The sequence below is a fragment of the Rutilus rutilus genome, assembly GCF_951802725.1.
Source record: "Rutilus rutilus genome assembly, chromosome: 17".
Taxonomy (NCBI): Eukaryota; Metazoa; Chordata; class Actinopteri; order Cypriniformes; family Leuciscidae; genus Rutilus; species Rutilus rutilus.
In genome coordinates, this window is record NC_140230.1 from 10,386,312 (window position 1) to 10,403,225 (window position 16,914).

Sequence of the window (16,914 nt, forward strand, 5' to 3'; positions counted from 1 at the left end):
GAAGAAGTTTAAATTCCCAGAGACATGCGCAATCGATTCGAGATTTCATGTGCGCCATATTGGAATGCTCTGGATTCAACAGTCCGCTGAGAAACGGCTCACGTAGAGGAACTATCTCGGTTTCTTCAGTCTTTCCCGGGATTTTTAAACTTCTACTCAGCGTCTCACACATTCACGTGAGTCTTGTAGCTCTTGAGGGCGACTGTCTGCCCTTATGTGAGAGAGTGTTTGGGAGATTTGTAACGGTACAGTTAGATGGATCCTCGGGTGGCTTGGATTCAGCCCGAACAGAAAGGACCTGCCAACGCTTTATGGATGCGCGTATGGGAAACCTCGCAAAGGCGAAACCACTGTCACCCGCTGCGGGTGAACACACCTGCGTTGGCGGCCGGTTTCATGAAGCAGTTAACGCTGGTTCCCACCAACACAGTTTTAAAACCTATGAACAATTTCACCAAACAGCCTTGCAATGATGGTGGTGCCATGAGATCTCCATACGCATGTTCTGGTCCTGCACCTCTTTATGTCACCCCGGTCGAGGTCAACGGTTGTGATTCTTTATCACCTCTATCTTCAGCGGATTCCGAAAGTGACAGTCCGACATCAGATTCATCATCTACTACTGGTGACGGTATGAGCTCAAATCCAGCCAAAATTCACTTTAACTTCACTGAACATATGCACAATGTCAATAATTGTTTACAACAACAACATTATCAGCGGCTACAGACTCAAATAATGATGGACAACCAGCTTAAACACCACGCAGAACGAAAGAGGCATGACAATAAAGCGAGCACATATGGAATGAACCACTTTCTGTCCCACTCTAATGACAGTTATTTAAGTGAGACCCCATGGGCAACCAGAAGATACAGTCTAGGTATTAATGGGTAAGAGTACTTTCATTAATATTGGGTGACACTTTTCACAGTAGTTTTTTTGTTGTTGCTTTTTTAACTTTGCTTAGTGTTAGTAGGTTGATTAGTGATGTCAGTTAGTTGTGCATCGGCCTTTGTGTTGGTGGAAAAAAGGGACTAGGGTACTTTCTTGGTTCTTGCTGTTTAGATATCTATAATAAATGCTGGCCCAGATCGGCATTTTGTTTGAAATACTATCAACCAGGAGTAAAATGTATTTAAGTAACTAACTAACATTTGGTCCGTGGTGTTAACTAAGCCCACAAGTCCAAAGCAATGTGACAAACTGATGAGCCTGACAAACAAACAAACAAACAAACAAACAAGCAAGCTTAAAGTCCATAAGTTTGGAACTGAATGTGTTTATAAGCATATAACTATTACAAGGAAAACTATGATCAACTAAGGAAAACTTTGCCTCAAAGGTGTAATGTATTTGCCACTGATGCAGGTCTGTATTAGTTCATCATTTTTAGACTACTGAAATATCTTTTGATTCTATATTTAGAGGGTCACAGTGCGTATACAGTTAAAGTATAAATGTTTTTGTCTCATATAACCACAGTTGCATCACCTTTCTTTCACAACCCACAATGGTTTTGGCGCTAACTTGAACTAACATTGAACAACTGAATTTTTAGTAACTAACATTAATAAAGATTCATGAATACTGTAACAAATGTATTGCTCATTGTTAGTTTATGTTAGTTAATACATTAATGTTAACAAATGAGACCTTATTGTAAAGCGTTACCGAAATGGTTAATTCAAAAATGAAAACTGATTTTTATAATTTACATCTGTAGAATGTCCTGGATACTCTTTCCATATTCTTGATTTTCTCGATGTGAGCTTTTGGATTCCTAAACGAAACGCTCTTTTGAGTCAGCTTTTTTTCCACAATATCAATTTATTCCAGTTCACAAAAACGTAGCCTAGCCTACTTGTAAAACTGAATTTGCGACCAACTTTACTTAGGAAAAAATTGTCCTCGTAATCCTCACAAAGGATTAAAAGATGTTCAAACTGATGTCATTCAAGAGACGAAGCTGATTTTGATTATATATTACAAATTTACTTTGTGGATTTACTTTCACCTAACAAAATAGCCTCAATGGAGTTTGAATTGAATTAATGTGGAACCTAATTAGTTCATGATCTGGTTCTCAAGTTTACCACATCAAGTCCACATCAAGTTTACCTCTCAAGTCAACCTACCACATGCAGAAAATCTGTTATTGCAAGAAAACTGCTTAAGACACAAAAGTGACATTTTTACATGCAATGTTTTGAGCAGCTTTCTCCACACCTTTCCATTACTTTAGTGATCTGGTCTTTTTTCATGCACATACACACCCTTCAAAAACCTGTAAGAATGTCACTTATTCATTATAGCATTGTTTTCTGGCAAAACATCTCTGGTCCTGTCCCAATAGCCACACTTGCGGTCTTTGCACTTGACCATTTGTTTACTTGCATGATGTATTTCCTGTATTTGGTCCAGGTGTTCAAGCATGAAGCCCACAAGTGTGTGCAGAACTTTTGATTTCCTGATGTAACACATTTACAACATTGTTGTAAAAATGCATGTTTTACAGAGCTTTATTTACACTTTATTACTTTTATTTTAATGTTCAATACTTTAAAATAAACTACATTTGTTTTCAGTAGTCTCTTATAACAGACAACACAATTTAGTAATTGTATAAAATACACAAACTGTGTACCAATAAAGTGGGCAACACTTAATGTTTTGCTACTGAATTAAATGCAATAACTAATTTAACTTTCACTGTAAAGTTTTTCTCGACATTATGCAATTTTAGGGAACAAGAGTTGCTTAAAGAACCTTTATTTTTAAGAGTGTGCGATAATTCATTATCACCATTGATGGTTCCATGAAGAACCTTTAACATCCATTGAACCTTTCCATTTCCACAAAAGGTTCTTTATATTGTTAAAATGTTCTTCACACTAAGAAAATAAAGTTCCTTTTAAGATCTGCTGACTGAAAGGTTCTTTGGGGAACCAAAAATGGTTATTCTATGGCATCGTTGCGAAAACCACCTTTTGGAACCTTTATTTTTAAGAGTATACACATCACTTACCCTCAAATACCTCTCTAAAGTGTGGTTTTAGTGTGCATTAAGGAACTTTTCTGACCTGAGAAAGTTTTTTTTCTCAGGGCTTTTACTTACAACCCTGGCATATGCCTATTATGAGCTCAGATGCACACAAGATAAGTAATGTTTTTGTTGTTGTTGTTTTTACACATGGGACAGGCATTTCGGCACTAATGCTGTATATATTAACATGTTCTGAGATTTTACCCGGTGTCTGTTCATACAGCTCGAGTTTCATGTTATTCATATCATAGTTCTTCAATTGGAAGCGAGTTGTTGTAAGGATTGTGATGTTTATCTTCCCCAGCCTGCATGAGGAGATTGTGGATTTTTATCATTTCATGTCCCCACGCCCAGAAGAGGAAGCAATGAGGAGAGATGTTGTCAATCGTATTGAAGCTGTAATAAAAAATCTGTGGCCTACAGCAAAGGTGAGTCCAGCACAGAGAGATAACATGTTGCTCTTTGACATCGGCAGGGGAAAAAAAGTATCTATACATTTACTTTACCCCATGTGACTCTGACATTCTGACAAACAATCCATCTTCAAGGCAACTAACAGAGACAGTAAATGGCAAACACAAAGATTCATCAAAGGTCTAAAAAGGCTTGAGGTCCTCTTCTGTTCAGATATTTAGGTAACCCCTACTTCAGAAAAGTGGTAGTCATCGAAGTATGCTTGGCAAAGGTGACCATGTTTCAAAAAATTTGGACTGAATGTAAGCATACTAAATCACTTCCTTAACCCATCTAAAATGTGTTGGGGAGTCAGCACTTTTTCAGTGAAGAATTAAACATCTCTGCCAACAGAATGGTTAAGGAGATTACCTCATATATTCCTTCCTTAAGTACAATACTCTCAGGTCTAGTACAGAAGACCTACAAGTTCATCTTAAGAAGGAGAGGTGACATTCAGTCTTTGCTTTTCTTTTGAGTGTCTGCCAAAGATTGCAGTGTAAACTGCACATACTAGTCGATTGCCAGGTCTAAAAAGGTTAAAGTGCCATTTCATCTTTCAGGTTGAAATATTTGGCAGCTTCAGTACAGGACTTTATCTTCCTACCAGGTATTGTATGATTGTTTACATATGTTTGAACTTGCAGTGATAAATGTTTTTGTTATTTTTTTATTGTTATTGTATAATTTTTGTTCTTAATTGCATTATGTAGTGATATTGACCTGGTGGTGTTTGGAAAATGGGAACAAGCACCTCTGCAGCAGCTGGACCAGGCACTCAGGCAGAACAACATTGCTGAGCCCTTCTCCATCAAACTACTTGACAAGGCTACGGTTAGTCATTATCAGCCTTGTTGTTCAGTGAGCACCTCAAGGTTATAGTCCTTGCCTCTTTATAGAAGTACCTTTTTTCTTTTAGTAGTAGTAACTTAAGGTTGTTAAGTTCAGACTGAAATGATCAGGGACCTATTAAATGTATGTTTTGTACTGCATAGTTGCAACAAAGTAAAGATCCGCACATCATGTAAATGGGAGCTCTTCGGTGTGCGGATCTTTACTTTGTTACTTGCATTATATATATGAGATCCAGCACCCGTACTTGACTGAGATGTGCGTGATTAAACTGCTTCTTGTACTGCATAGTTGTGCCTGAGTCTTTGCAGCTTAGTTTCATTTTAACTTTTTGGACTAGGGAGGAATTTTGAGTTCTGAAAGTTAAAGTATCAACGTTTGTTCTCGTAGTAGTATGTGAAGTTCTTGCATTTTTGATTTTCTCATATCAACCATTGTAAAAATTTTTTTTTTTTAAATTCACAAGTTAAACAACAAATTAATGAACATGTAAGCAATGTGGGGGATGATTGTGAATGACAATGGCATTCAAGTGCAGATTCTGTACAGAGCTAAATATTAGTTTCATAATTGCACTTAGACAGAATTTCTACGCTTGCAAACAGGGCTGCTATTGATGTGAAAGTACAGAGGGACTTTTTTTGTTGTTGTTGTTGTTGTTGTTGTTGTTGTGTGGTTTGCTGGTGATTGTAAAAAATAACAGTAATAATTCCAATACTCTTTCCAAAAACTAAGAGGAATCAATTTAGTAATCAGTCTTTTTCTGTACAGGTACCAATAATTAAACTGACTGACAGAGAGACAGATGTGAAGGTAGACATCAGCTTTAATGTTGAAACTGGTGTCAAAGCAGCTCGGTTTATCAAGGATCATCTTAAGGTGAGAGCTTGCTTTAATTCATTTAAATGAGCATGTTGAGCCCACATTAAGTGCTTGATTTGGTGCTGCTGTTGAACTGAAAACATGTAGCTGAATCTTGAAACACTGAATCTTGTGTTAAGAACTGATTTTCATTGATATTGAATGATTAATGTATCCATATCGTGGCCATATATGAAAATATAAATATTTCTGAGTGAACACACTATGTGCTGCTATTCTTTTATTTCCTCTCTTTTGAATACAGAAATACTCAGTGTTGCCATACCTGATCTTTGTGCTGAAGCAGTTTCTGCTCCAGAGAGATTTGAACGAGGTGTTTACGGGTGGTATCAGTTCCTACAGCCTCATTTTAATGGCCATCAGCTTCTTGCAGGTGAGGCACCAAGAAGGATATCTTCGTGTTGTGCTTTTATGCATGCTGTTTTCCAGCTGGTGTTACTCTCCTACTAATTGATACCATTTATCCTCATTTTGCATTGAGCCATTTGACCATAATATTATAATGGTATTTATCCCTTGGGAACCTTGATGTTCATGATTGATCAGATATTTAAAACAAATTATTGATTTGGTCATTTAATTGTTACAATAAACAGACATGGTCTTTTGTTTCTTTCAGCTCCATCCCAGAATAGACTGCAGAGCTTCTAATATTAATTTGGGCATCCTGCTCATCGAATTCTTCGAATTGTATGGACGGCATTTTAATTATCTGAAAACAGGCATCCGTGTGAAGGATGGAGGAGCGTATCTGGCCAAAGAGGAGATCATTAAGGTCATGGAGAAAACATACAGACCCTCAATGCTCTGTATTGAGGATCCAAACTTACCAGGTATGAGGGCAAACCACCATAGATCAACCAGTTTTATCCCCTTGCAATGAAGGAAACAAGTCAGTCAAATTTATTGACTTTGATTTATTCTGGATGTTCTGGATGTCGCAATCAAAAATGTAAGTGGCACAGAGTACAGCTACAGAATGGCCAAAAAAAAGCATAGGTTGAAAAGCTGTGTTAATGCGAATTTAATTGAAATTAAACTAACCTTAAGCATTTGAACAAGTGATTCTCTGTTTGTTAGGAAATGATGTCGGCCGGAGCTCTTACAGTGCCATGCAGGTGAAGGAGGTGTTTAACTATGCATACCTCATCTTGAGTCACGCTGTATCTCCACTATCCCGCTCCTACCCCAACAGAAATATGGAAAGGTTAGTCCCAGATGAGTCCACAACTATTGCTTTTAAATGAAAATTGCTGCCCCAGCCATTTCTGTGCTGCTTGAATGTTTTAAGCCAATGACATTTTAAAGACCTAAAGGGTTAGTTCACCCAACAAAATGAATATGCCATGATTAACTCACCCTCATGCTGTTTCAATACTTGCATTCAGCTTCGGAACTAAAATGAAGATATTTTGAATGAAACCTGAGATTTCTGTCCCTCCATTGAAAGTCCATTTTACCAAAACTAAATTTCATAAAGAGATCTTAAAAGAATTAAATGGTTTAATCCATGTCTTCTGAAGACACGTAATATAATGAACCGATTTAATTGAGCGGTTTATTCACATATAAGCATTAAATATCGCACATAGAGCAGTGAGCACATCAAATAGGTTACATACAGAAGCTTCCACTTACCATATTTTGTGTGTGCATTATTTGGGTTGAGAGTGACTGATAAAAATGTAACTATCCCTTTCACTTGTTAGAATGTTAACATGCTGTGAAATTTTACTACCCTCAATGTAAAATCACTTATTTAAATTTTTGTGGCTAGACAGTGGAGTAAGAACTTATGTGTTTAAATTTTTAGCAATTTCATGTAAATATGGATATTGTCCTGCAATGTGACTGTCCTAATCATTATGAAATGCATCAAAATTAATGTTGTGGATAATGAGCTCATTTAAATATTTGCATGATCTCATTGGAGTCTGCGTGGCCATGAATTTACATCTGTACATATATTGCATACATTTAGTTGACATTTGTTTATATTGTTTTACCTATTATTATTATTATTATTATATTTATGTGGAACTACCATGTTCATTCATTCAGTCCTGTGATGTCACTCTGCTACATTATGCTTAATGCAAAAATGATTTCCATTGTTATTATTATGTAGGTTAAAGAATTATTACTATAATATTGTACTATATATACAGTAACTACCAATGTTGTTCAATATCTTATTTTCCTTCACAAATTAGTTTTTGGTTCTTTAACATGATGAACCTTTCTGTGCATTGAAATATGTACATTTTCAATCTCAAGCACATTGGGACGTATCATTAAAGTGACCCAGGGAGTAATTAGCTACAGGGAGTGGATCATTCAGCAGTGGGGGAACAGACACAATGCCAAGATGATTGACATTAAAAGTAAGTCATTTGAATCACACACAATTTTTTGTGGAAAGTATTTTTTTTTTTTATGCTTTGAGAACGAAGGCCAAGTTGATTTTGACAATGTTTCTGGTCATTTTAGTCCAGAATGTTGTAGACTTGGAGAAGACCTCAAGTGAGAAGCAGCAGAGAGACTCCTCATCACCACTCAGTGCTGGTTCACCTGTGTCCCTGTCCAACCTTCAACAGCACTCTTCATCATCTTCCTCTGTGTCCTCACTGTCTGGGAGTGACATTGTAAGTTCCTGGTGTAGTTTCTTGAAGGGAACTAGATATGAGTTTGCAAGAGAACTCATTAAAGGCACATGTCAGCACACTTCTGCATTAAATCCAATAAGTCAACCCATACAAGACCATTAAAGAGATAGTTTACCCCTTATGAAATTTCTGTCATCAATTACTTACCCTCAAGTTGTTCCAAACATGTATACAATTTTTTTCTTCTGCTGAACACAAACAAAGATATTTTGAAGAATGTCTATAACCAAACAGTTGATGGACCCCATTGACTTCCATAGTATTTTTTTTTTCTTTTTTTTTTTCTCATACTATTGAAGTCAACGAGGGCCATCAACTGTTTGGTTACCTATATTCTTCCATAAATCTTTTTTGTTCAGAAAGAAATTCATTCAGGTTTGGAACAACTTTAGGGTGATTTTAAATGATGACAGAATTTTCCTTTTTGGGTCAACTAACCCTTTAAGTTTGCTGTCATTACATTGGCTTTGTAATTTCCTACATTTACATGTGCCATTTGAGGTTGTCTCTATCTCTTTCTCTCCCAGGATTCTGACACACCGTGCAAAGCTTCAGTTCTTCATGAATTCTTTCCAATGTCCTGCATGACTGATACCAATCAGAAACCACAGAGAAAAGCAAACGCATCTGGAACTTTTCTGCATTCTGGAAGTCAAGTAAGGCCAACATTCCTCTGATTTTTATATAATTTGTCCAGTCGATGGCTGCGCTCGAAAGCTTAGGCAGCTGACTTGATGCCTCACTGCCCTCTCAGGCAATGACTTTGCAGGCAGCTTTTGCGCACAAAGACACCTTGCAAAACTGATCTTGGACAGACTTCTGAGGCAACAAAATAGAGAAAGCTTTGATGAAAACTAAGAAAATATTTGATTACTAAAATACAAATTTCTCACTAGAAATTACATCAAAGTGGAAACAGTTGGTCAGAAATGTACATTTACACAAACTGACCACCAACCACAACTTTCAGACGCCATGTTTATTTTTGCTAAACTGTCATAGAATTAAATGCACAGTAGTGTGGGATATCAAAGGCAGCAAAGATACATCTAGTAGACAGAATGTGGCATGACTGGACGTGTCTTGTTGCCTTCCTACCTCCTTATCTTGCCTGTGGAGGCAGCATTTTTCAGCTTTCAGATGCAGCCAATATGTCTCTCAGCAACTCGACTCACATCATCCACCATATTATTAAAATAACTGCTTTTTTTAAATCTGGGAGTCATCTACATTTTAAGCTGTGGCAGAACAGATTATTTATTTGAGCATCTTCCTCCTTTAACAGCCATTCAAAGGAGTCCTTATGTTCTGACAAAATACATTTTTGTTTGTTTTAAGTTGGCCAGTGGAATTCCAGTTGTGGTTGTATTTACCCATGCACTTTTTTGTATTCCCTCTTCCTGTTTCAGTCACACCCATTACCCAGCAAACAGTGTATGGATGGTTTGACTCATATGAATGGAGTACTCCATTTGTCTCCTGTTTACTCCAGCTCAATACCCAGCCAGAGTCACTACACTAATGTAAGGGACACTAATGTAATGTGTGGGTTTTTTCTTGTTTGTAAGGGTTTTAACCTAGTTGTTTTCTTTCCCCCCTCTTCAAATATCCCATTGACAAAGATGGCACATCAAATTTCCAAGTAGTTCATAAAAAACAAGGCAGTGCTTGATGTAAATTGTGACTACACATTGTGTTATTTTTCATAGACTTGCTACTGGAAGTAAATACTGGTATTAAATTACCAGGACTCAAATTTTGGAACCTGACCCAAACAAACTGCTGCTATTTAGTTACAGACTGAGTGATGTAGAGTTTGATGTTGTTTTCAGTCCTTAACAGCATGTTAATGCAATAAAAGTTTGCTGTTAAATCTATTTTTAAGTTACATTGAATTTATTGACCGTCCTAGTTTCATTTTTATCAGTCAACATAGGTTGTTTGTGTTGCCTAAAGTATTGATAAATGCTTACTGCTGGCTGGTATCATACTTAAAATACTTGTATGTATTGTTTCAGAATGGCCAGAGGTTCAAGGGGCCTCCACACACTAATTGTTTAGAGCGTAACATCGTGCATGTTCCCAGAGGCCATCATCCTCAGTATGGCCGTAACAGCTGGCGTCGGCGTCGAAGGGACACTGTTCCCATGAGCCTCAGCAGATAGTGCCAACCACTTGTCTACCACTTCCACTTCTGCCCAAGATAAAGGATGTGGGCCACAGACCTTTGTTTTCCTAGGTCAAAGGTAACACTTCTGTTTAAGATGGGCATCATCTGAAATTGCACTTTGATTTGTTTTGTCTAGTGCTCTTCCTGTGACTACACATTTAAATGTTCCATATTCCTTCCTATTTTTTTTTTTTTTTTTGTATGACAGTGTCTGATACCTTTTTGTGTTTTTTTTTTTTTTTTTTTTTTGTTAACTGAAAAATACTGATAGTTAATTTTTCATCTATTGTTATTGCTTTTCAGAATATTTTTGATAACAGAAATCTTGTTGCGGTACCGCTAGGCTGTGATTGCTTTTGTACTGTAAATCTTCACACATACTATCTTTGTGCAATATATTTTTATTTTATTTTAGTTCAATTTTAATTTTCTTAAATTGAATGTAAATTGACATTACACTATGGATCACTTTGTATGTACATATTATTTTATCATGTTCAAATCCATATCACAACCAGTTTTATTGTTGGGATTGTGGATTTGTGCATGTTAAAATCTTGTGTACTACATATTACTTGCTATCTGCTGGACTTTCAGGCATGCACTTAAGTTTGTAACTTAACATTTGCTCTGTATCAAAATCATCTCCCCTCTCAGACTTGTATACTGCCATCCATGTTACGTGTAATTTATTTAACACTTTAAAAGTATCCGGTGAATTACTTGAATACCTTAGGTTAACCAGTTACTAATTTCTGTTAATCTCCTGATTAAGGACATACTATTTTTCTACAATTTAAAGGGTTTTTAATCAGTTCCATATTCTCTTGCATACCCCCCCCCCCCCCCCCCCCCCCCACTCACACACACACACCACCCCCCCACCACCCCACATGATCAAAATGTGGTCTTCTTGGACTTTCTATTTTACCACAAGATGGCGACTCTCTCCACCTAGTATATTTTTTTTAATTTAAAAAAAGATTGCCATGAAGCTCACCATGCTTGTACAAAACATTTCACACAAAAATATTTTTGTTCCATAACACCTTTTGACAAGAATTGGCACTTCATACATTCTTGCATGAAACCTGATTATAGTTTCTAAGGCCTCCCTGATTCAAACAGATTCCATTTTGACCATTTTCAGTATGGTCCCGAAGCCAACTCTTAATTTCACTAGATGTTCTGAGAACGCTGAAGGTTTGATCACCAGAGAGGCTTTATTGTTACAAGTGTCTTGAAAGTGGAGAGTTTTGTGCCAATGCAGTGATTAAAATCACAAAATGAAACACTAAAGGATCTACAAAGAAAGTCCTCTCACCTGAATGCAGGTGATGTTTGAATGTAATATGATGTCTTAAGTTCAAGACTTTTTTTTTTTTTTTTTTTTTTTGATATACATTTTTTATGTATGTTTTGTACTCAAGTTATTTTTAAAATAAACATCTTAAACGGCTGCTGTGTTCTTTATGCCCCTTTTCTGATTTTATTAGATTTTTCTTTGTTTTGTGAAAAAAAAAAAAAAAAAAAAAAAAAAACCTTGATATTATTAATTACAGTATTGGCTTGTGTGAGAGAGCATCATATGAAAAACTAGGGTAAAACAGAAGCATTTTGGTGTAATGATAAAACCAAAATGCCTTTACAAGTTATCCCTGAAATTTTTTAATGAATTCAAAGGAGATGGATCTTAGTGGACTCTCTTCTATTTATGCCTCAGTGTTTAATGCATGGCAGATTTTTATTGATTCTGAGACACCTAGTCAATGGCATCTAGAAGAACCCTTAATTTTTAATTCTCACCTCTCCAGTGTGATATTGGAATCACAGACTGTGTGCACAAGCTTGGTGGGAGCGGGAATTTGTACGATTTGCCATTTTAGGTCAAATGACCAATGGATTACTGCTGAAAAACGGGCCATAAGGACGGGTATCCGTTCTGTTCGAACTGTGCAAAAATTGTTAGCTGATATTCAAGAATCTTTTCCTGTTCTGCCACTAAAAGTTGGAATATCTGAAAATGTATTCCCCAAGATCAGTGTGGCTGTGAATGTAGGAAATTGGCTCTCTTTTAGAATGCCTGAACTTTTTTTTTTTTTTTTTTTTTTTTTTTTTAACACTATTTCTAAGAAAGCACTTTGTGTTTGTGTAAAATTTCTCAATATAAGAGCGTTAAAAGAACTTCCAGAGACCAAGTGGACTGATGTTGTTGAGTCAGGCACCTCTCCAAAAGGTAGTTGGAGGTCCTTATAAGAAACCAATTGAAAAAAAGGAATGGAGACTTACAATGGGGGATTTCACACTGGATTTCACACTAGCAACAAATAGATATAAGGCACATTTGAATCCTTTGCCAGGGGAAACGTGTTCTATTTGTGGGGTTTCCCACAAAACGTTTTTTCATATTACGATTGGTAGTTCAAGGTTAAAAGAAATTCTTGGTGTGTCAGGAGAATTGAGTCATAAATTTCTCTTTACAAATGGTCTTTGTTTTTGGACCAAAATATAGTGCCTCAAACTGAAAGAAAATAGTGTTAATTAATTTCTTGTTTTATAAGGCTAATATGGCAATTTGACTGACAAGGAAGAATAAAACACTTCTTAATGGAGGAATCGATCCTTTACATACTGTATGTTTAAGACTTTGGTAAAAAGTAGGTTAATGTTTAAGTATAAGTTTTATGAATTAGTAAAAAAAAACTTTTTGCAACTGTTTGTAAATAAAAGAGGCTTAAAGTCACTCTCTCTCTCTAGTTAATTGTACTAATAACAAAAATGGTGTAATTATAAGCTAGTATAATAATAATAATAATTATAAGCTAGTATTATAATAATAATAATAAACAATAATAATAATAATAATTAGGCATATTGTTATTTTTTAAAGTACTGTTACTTGAAATACAACTGGAATTTAACCTCCCAGAAATCACTAGAAAAAAATGTAGTAGTACAAGTCATACAAACAGAATGGTCAAGAGAAATCATTCATCAAAAAAAAAATGCGGGAACCCTGTGTGTTGTACAGCATTTCTAGAGGCAAGCTGATGATGTTTTTTTCCACAATGTCTATTCAGTTTATATAAATGATTACTGTATAAGTGATTCTCTCATATGACCCATATTATACAGGAATTCCCATGTCTTTAACTTCTACATAACACATTGTCTGTGAACCACACAGAGGCGCTCTTGCTCTGCTGTTCGAAGCATTGCTCATTCCATGCAACTGAGATCACTGTGACCACTCTTTAGCTTGAAAAAATCCTTCATCAATGTGGCCTCAAGTCCAGGTGTTGTCCACATACACATTGAAAAGACAAGTGTAAACGTGTTTGTGATCAAAATGTTATGTGTCCTGGTAGAGAGGTAGTCGAGGACACATTGTAAATGGATGTAATCAGAGTAATGTAAATGCCTTATAGCCATAATATCTGCATTCACAGGATGACGAAAACCCCACCCACTATCACATAGCTGGGTGTTTTTGCGAGACAATTCAAGGGTGCATTCATTGTCTGTAACGGATGCGCCACATTTCTCACCTAAGATTCCGGACCCATTCATTTCTTTTTACCATTTCGATCACAGCATCTATGCAATTAATTATTATTTGCAACCTCCTTCTCCTCATTTTATGATATTTGAAACGCGTAGCCCCACGACTGAAAATAGTTTTTAAAAGAAAACCCACCACTTCAGGTCGACTTTGCACAAGGGCCATTTTTCCATTACAAACTTATTTTAAAGGTGCAGTATGTAATATTGACAGCTAGCGGTTGAAATAGGTACTGCAGTCCAAATTAAAAATATTGGAGAGATTCGTTTCCACTGCCCTCTCCTCCTCAGACTCGACGTACACGCGGCTTGCCAGATTGAGGACACAAAACATGCAAGAGCAATTGACAATGGAAAGCGACGAGTCTTACACTGTACGTTGATCAGCTAATGTATACGTTTGCAATTTCTTTTATTGACAAGGCTTTTTAGGTTGGGTAGCATCTGCAGTCTTTGACCCTGTTCGTTTCCATGGCTTTAATACGCTGTTGTCCGCCAACTGGCAAACCAAACTTGTCATTCTCATGTGACCTACCAGTGTAAGTTGCATCGCTCCACCTCCATTCACAAATCCTCTCCCGTGGCCTCATGGTATAGTATGGCGCTGTCCCAAATAGCAATGCTTTAGTTCAGTCAAACAAATTACATACAGCACCTTTAAATATTGCATGTGTAGCACGCCCGCCGTCCGACTGGTGGTGCTGCAGTAAGTTAATTCTGTTTGGCAAAACAATGAGACTGTTATCAGTAACGAGTCACTCTTGTAATCTTTTATTACAATAATTCAAAGATTATTTATATATATATTTGTATAATTAAATCACAATATCTTGTGTCACCTTACATGTGACTCACTCAAACAAAACACCAATAAACATGTGTTGCATCACTCTTGTAAGTCTTTCTTCTTATACTCAGGTAGTATTTTTCTCAGATAACTCAATACTTTTTCCCGTAAAACATACATCACAATGTATTACAGTCTCTGTTGTCTGTACAAATGTGTCCTACTAAATACTGTATAACTGAATAGTTGAGCGAACCATTGGTTACACAATATAACCATTTAAACTGAATTACTATGTACCGTACAGTGGATATACTTAATCAAAAGATCATTAAAACATATTATAAAATCCAAATATCAACAGAAGCCTATATAATATAGTATGCAAAGATTATGTATAATATTTAACAATTACATATGTACGTTAGCCTGGGTTTCCCCATACTGCCTTGCTTGCAGCGCGATTTTATTCACGCTGCTAGGCAGTCTGGACACCATGGACCAGATTTTCCCCTGAAAAAGGGAACCAATCACAGAACGGGGAGGGAGCAGCAAGACGATGACGACACCGAAGCAGTTTGTTTATTATCTATGAATCCAACATGGCATCAGACTCGACGTTACCTTCTACCCTCATGTTTATCTTGCACAAACGGTAATATTCGCTAAACGCCATCGTGCACAAATAAATCTTTGACCCATCGTCTTTTTCCTCGTTGAATTTCAGTCACTCTACATACGTCATCTGGTATAATTGAAGCGATTGGTTATGAGCTACGTACAGGCGCATTTGATAGACATTCATAGCGCCCAATAAACGGCTCTGGGCATTCGTAAACCACGCCTCAAATACGAGAAAATGAACACGTGGTTCCCAGACCAAGTCTCAAATGAGACTTGGTCTGACGTTAGCCAGGCTATATGTACATATACATATACTTCAAACATGAAACCCATGGCGATTGCTCAAAACATTGCTCTTTATGCTATAAACACAATTATAAAGCTATAAACATTACATTACTTTGGGTATTTAGTCTGCTGGAGCCTCTAACCATCCAGATTTTATTATATTAATACCAGGCCTGACGCGAATGAAACGTAATTACCATAAACACAACACTGTCTTTATTAAACATCTTAACTCTACTCAGGAAATGTATATCACCCTCCTAAACCAGTGTACACACGCTATCAACATATTGTTTCATTATGTCCATGGTGATTGATTTCACCCACCTGTTTGGCAAAACAATGAGACAGACCTAGTTATGCTGTTATCAGTAACGAGTCGCTCTTGTAATGGCGGCTTCTTTTCCATGACTCATAGTTACCCACGTGTGTGTGTCTTAACCCTGTTTTCTTGTAGGTACTAATTCTCTAGTATCCACTAAAGGCAGCATAAGGTGGTAAGGTAGGATAGGACCCTATCTGATAAGGAAATGTAGGTGGGACATGAGCACAAGTCACACATACTGGCCCCTGTACCCCAGAGTAATACGGTAACTGCTGTGTCTGCCTAAATTGAGCAGCCCCTATCTCAGTAGGCAGTTCATAATTGGGCTGACCCAATGAGGGGTAAGTGAAGACCCGTGTGGGTTTTCTTTCTCTGCTGGATCTTCTCACATATCTATCTCCTGCAGCTTTTCCCATTGGACTAACTATTTGTCTTTCTTCCTCCACAGGTACCATCTCTACCAGCTGATCATTTATCCCCTCAGATTCTGGTGCAGCAAATAAGTCAGTCAATGAGTGAGTTGCTACTGGCTCAGGTAAGTATTCTTCCTCTACTCCTAGAGTAATCTCTCCATGCCTCGCAGGTCCATCCTCACTATTTCTCCATCTCCAATCTCCTCTTTCGTAAGTGTCAGGTATAGTCCTTCTCTGCTTAGATCTCTGCTGTTCAGAGGAGCGCAACCAGTAGTAAGCTCTTGGAGTGTCACTGTCATCTGAACATGAATCACTTTGAATTTGTTTCTTCAGGCTCTCTTGCTGATTTTAACAATCTTTGTTTCCTTCCGTTAGGTCTGCATGACTCATCAGCTCCCGGAGGTGGTGAGTCTACAGGTAGGTCATTAACCAGGTGAAGCAGGTTCCAATGCAAGGTACGTATAATTGCTGGATTTTGGCCTCCACTGGACTCAGGGTACACTTGAGAGACTGGTCCATCTCCTATTCTTTCTTTGACCATGTGCACTGTTCTCTCCCAGTATGATCTTAGCTTTCCAGGCCTGCCCCGTTTACTTAGGTTACGAACCAGAACTCGATCTCCTGGTTGGAGCACAACACCTCGAAGGTGCTAGTCATAGTATTTCTTGTAATAGCTCGCTTGTTTACTGTTGTCCGTGGCTAGTTTATAAGCATCAGCCATCCGTTGTGCCCACTTCTCTGCATAATCTCGAGGGGAGTTTTGGTCATCCTCTGATCTTAGACCAAACAACCTGAGGGTTGTGAGGGTGATGTCCATACAGGAGGAAGAATGGAGAGAACCCTGTCA

General features: G+C 37.3%; 1 protein-coding gene across 2 annotated transcripts; it reads left to right on the forward strand.

Moving 5' to 3' along the window:
• The first annotated feature begins 67 nt into the window (after nt 1-67).
• Nucleotides 68-10,913, forward strand: LOC311275888 (terminal nucleotidyltransferase 4A-like). Of its 2 annotated transcripts, none has more exons than XM_084385180.1 (13): nt 68-893; nt 3,351-3,474; nt 4,063-4,109; nt 4,213-4,333; nt 5,123-5,230; nt 5,478-5,606; nt 5,853-6,066; nt 6,314-6,440; nt 7,511-7,617; nt 7,724-7,878; nt 8,427-8,555; nt 9,309-9,422; nt 9,918-10,913. In XM_084385180.1, exons 1-13 carry the CDS (start codon nt 256-258, stop codon nt 10,062-10,064), a joined length of 2,160 nt encoding a protein of 719 aa, XP_084241306.1. In that variant the 5' UTR covers nt 68-255; the 3' UTR covers nt 10,065-10,913. The 2 variants fall into 2 exon arrangements, with proteins under 2 accessions (XP_084241306.1, XP_084241307.1); XM_084385181.1 differs by having other exon boundaries at nt 525-631.
• Nucleotides 10,914-16,914: the final 6,001 nt, after the last annotated feature.

Coding starts and splice junctions, on each gene's coding strand:
- LOC311275888 (XM_084385180.1), top strand. CDS start 256: ATGGATCCTCGGGTGGCTTGGATTCAGCCCGAACAGAAAGGACCTGCC. Junction 3,475..4,062: donor ATCTGTGGCCTACAGCAAAG/GTGAGTCCAGCA, acceptor TTCATCTTTCAG/GTTGAAATATTTGGCAGCTT. Junction 9,423..9,917: donor GCCAGAGTCACTACACTAAT/GTAAGGGACACT, acceptor GTATTGTTTCAG/AATGGCCAGAGGTTCAAGGG.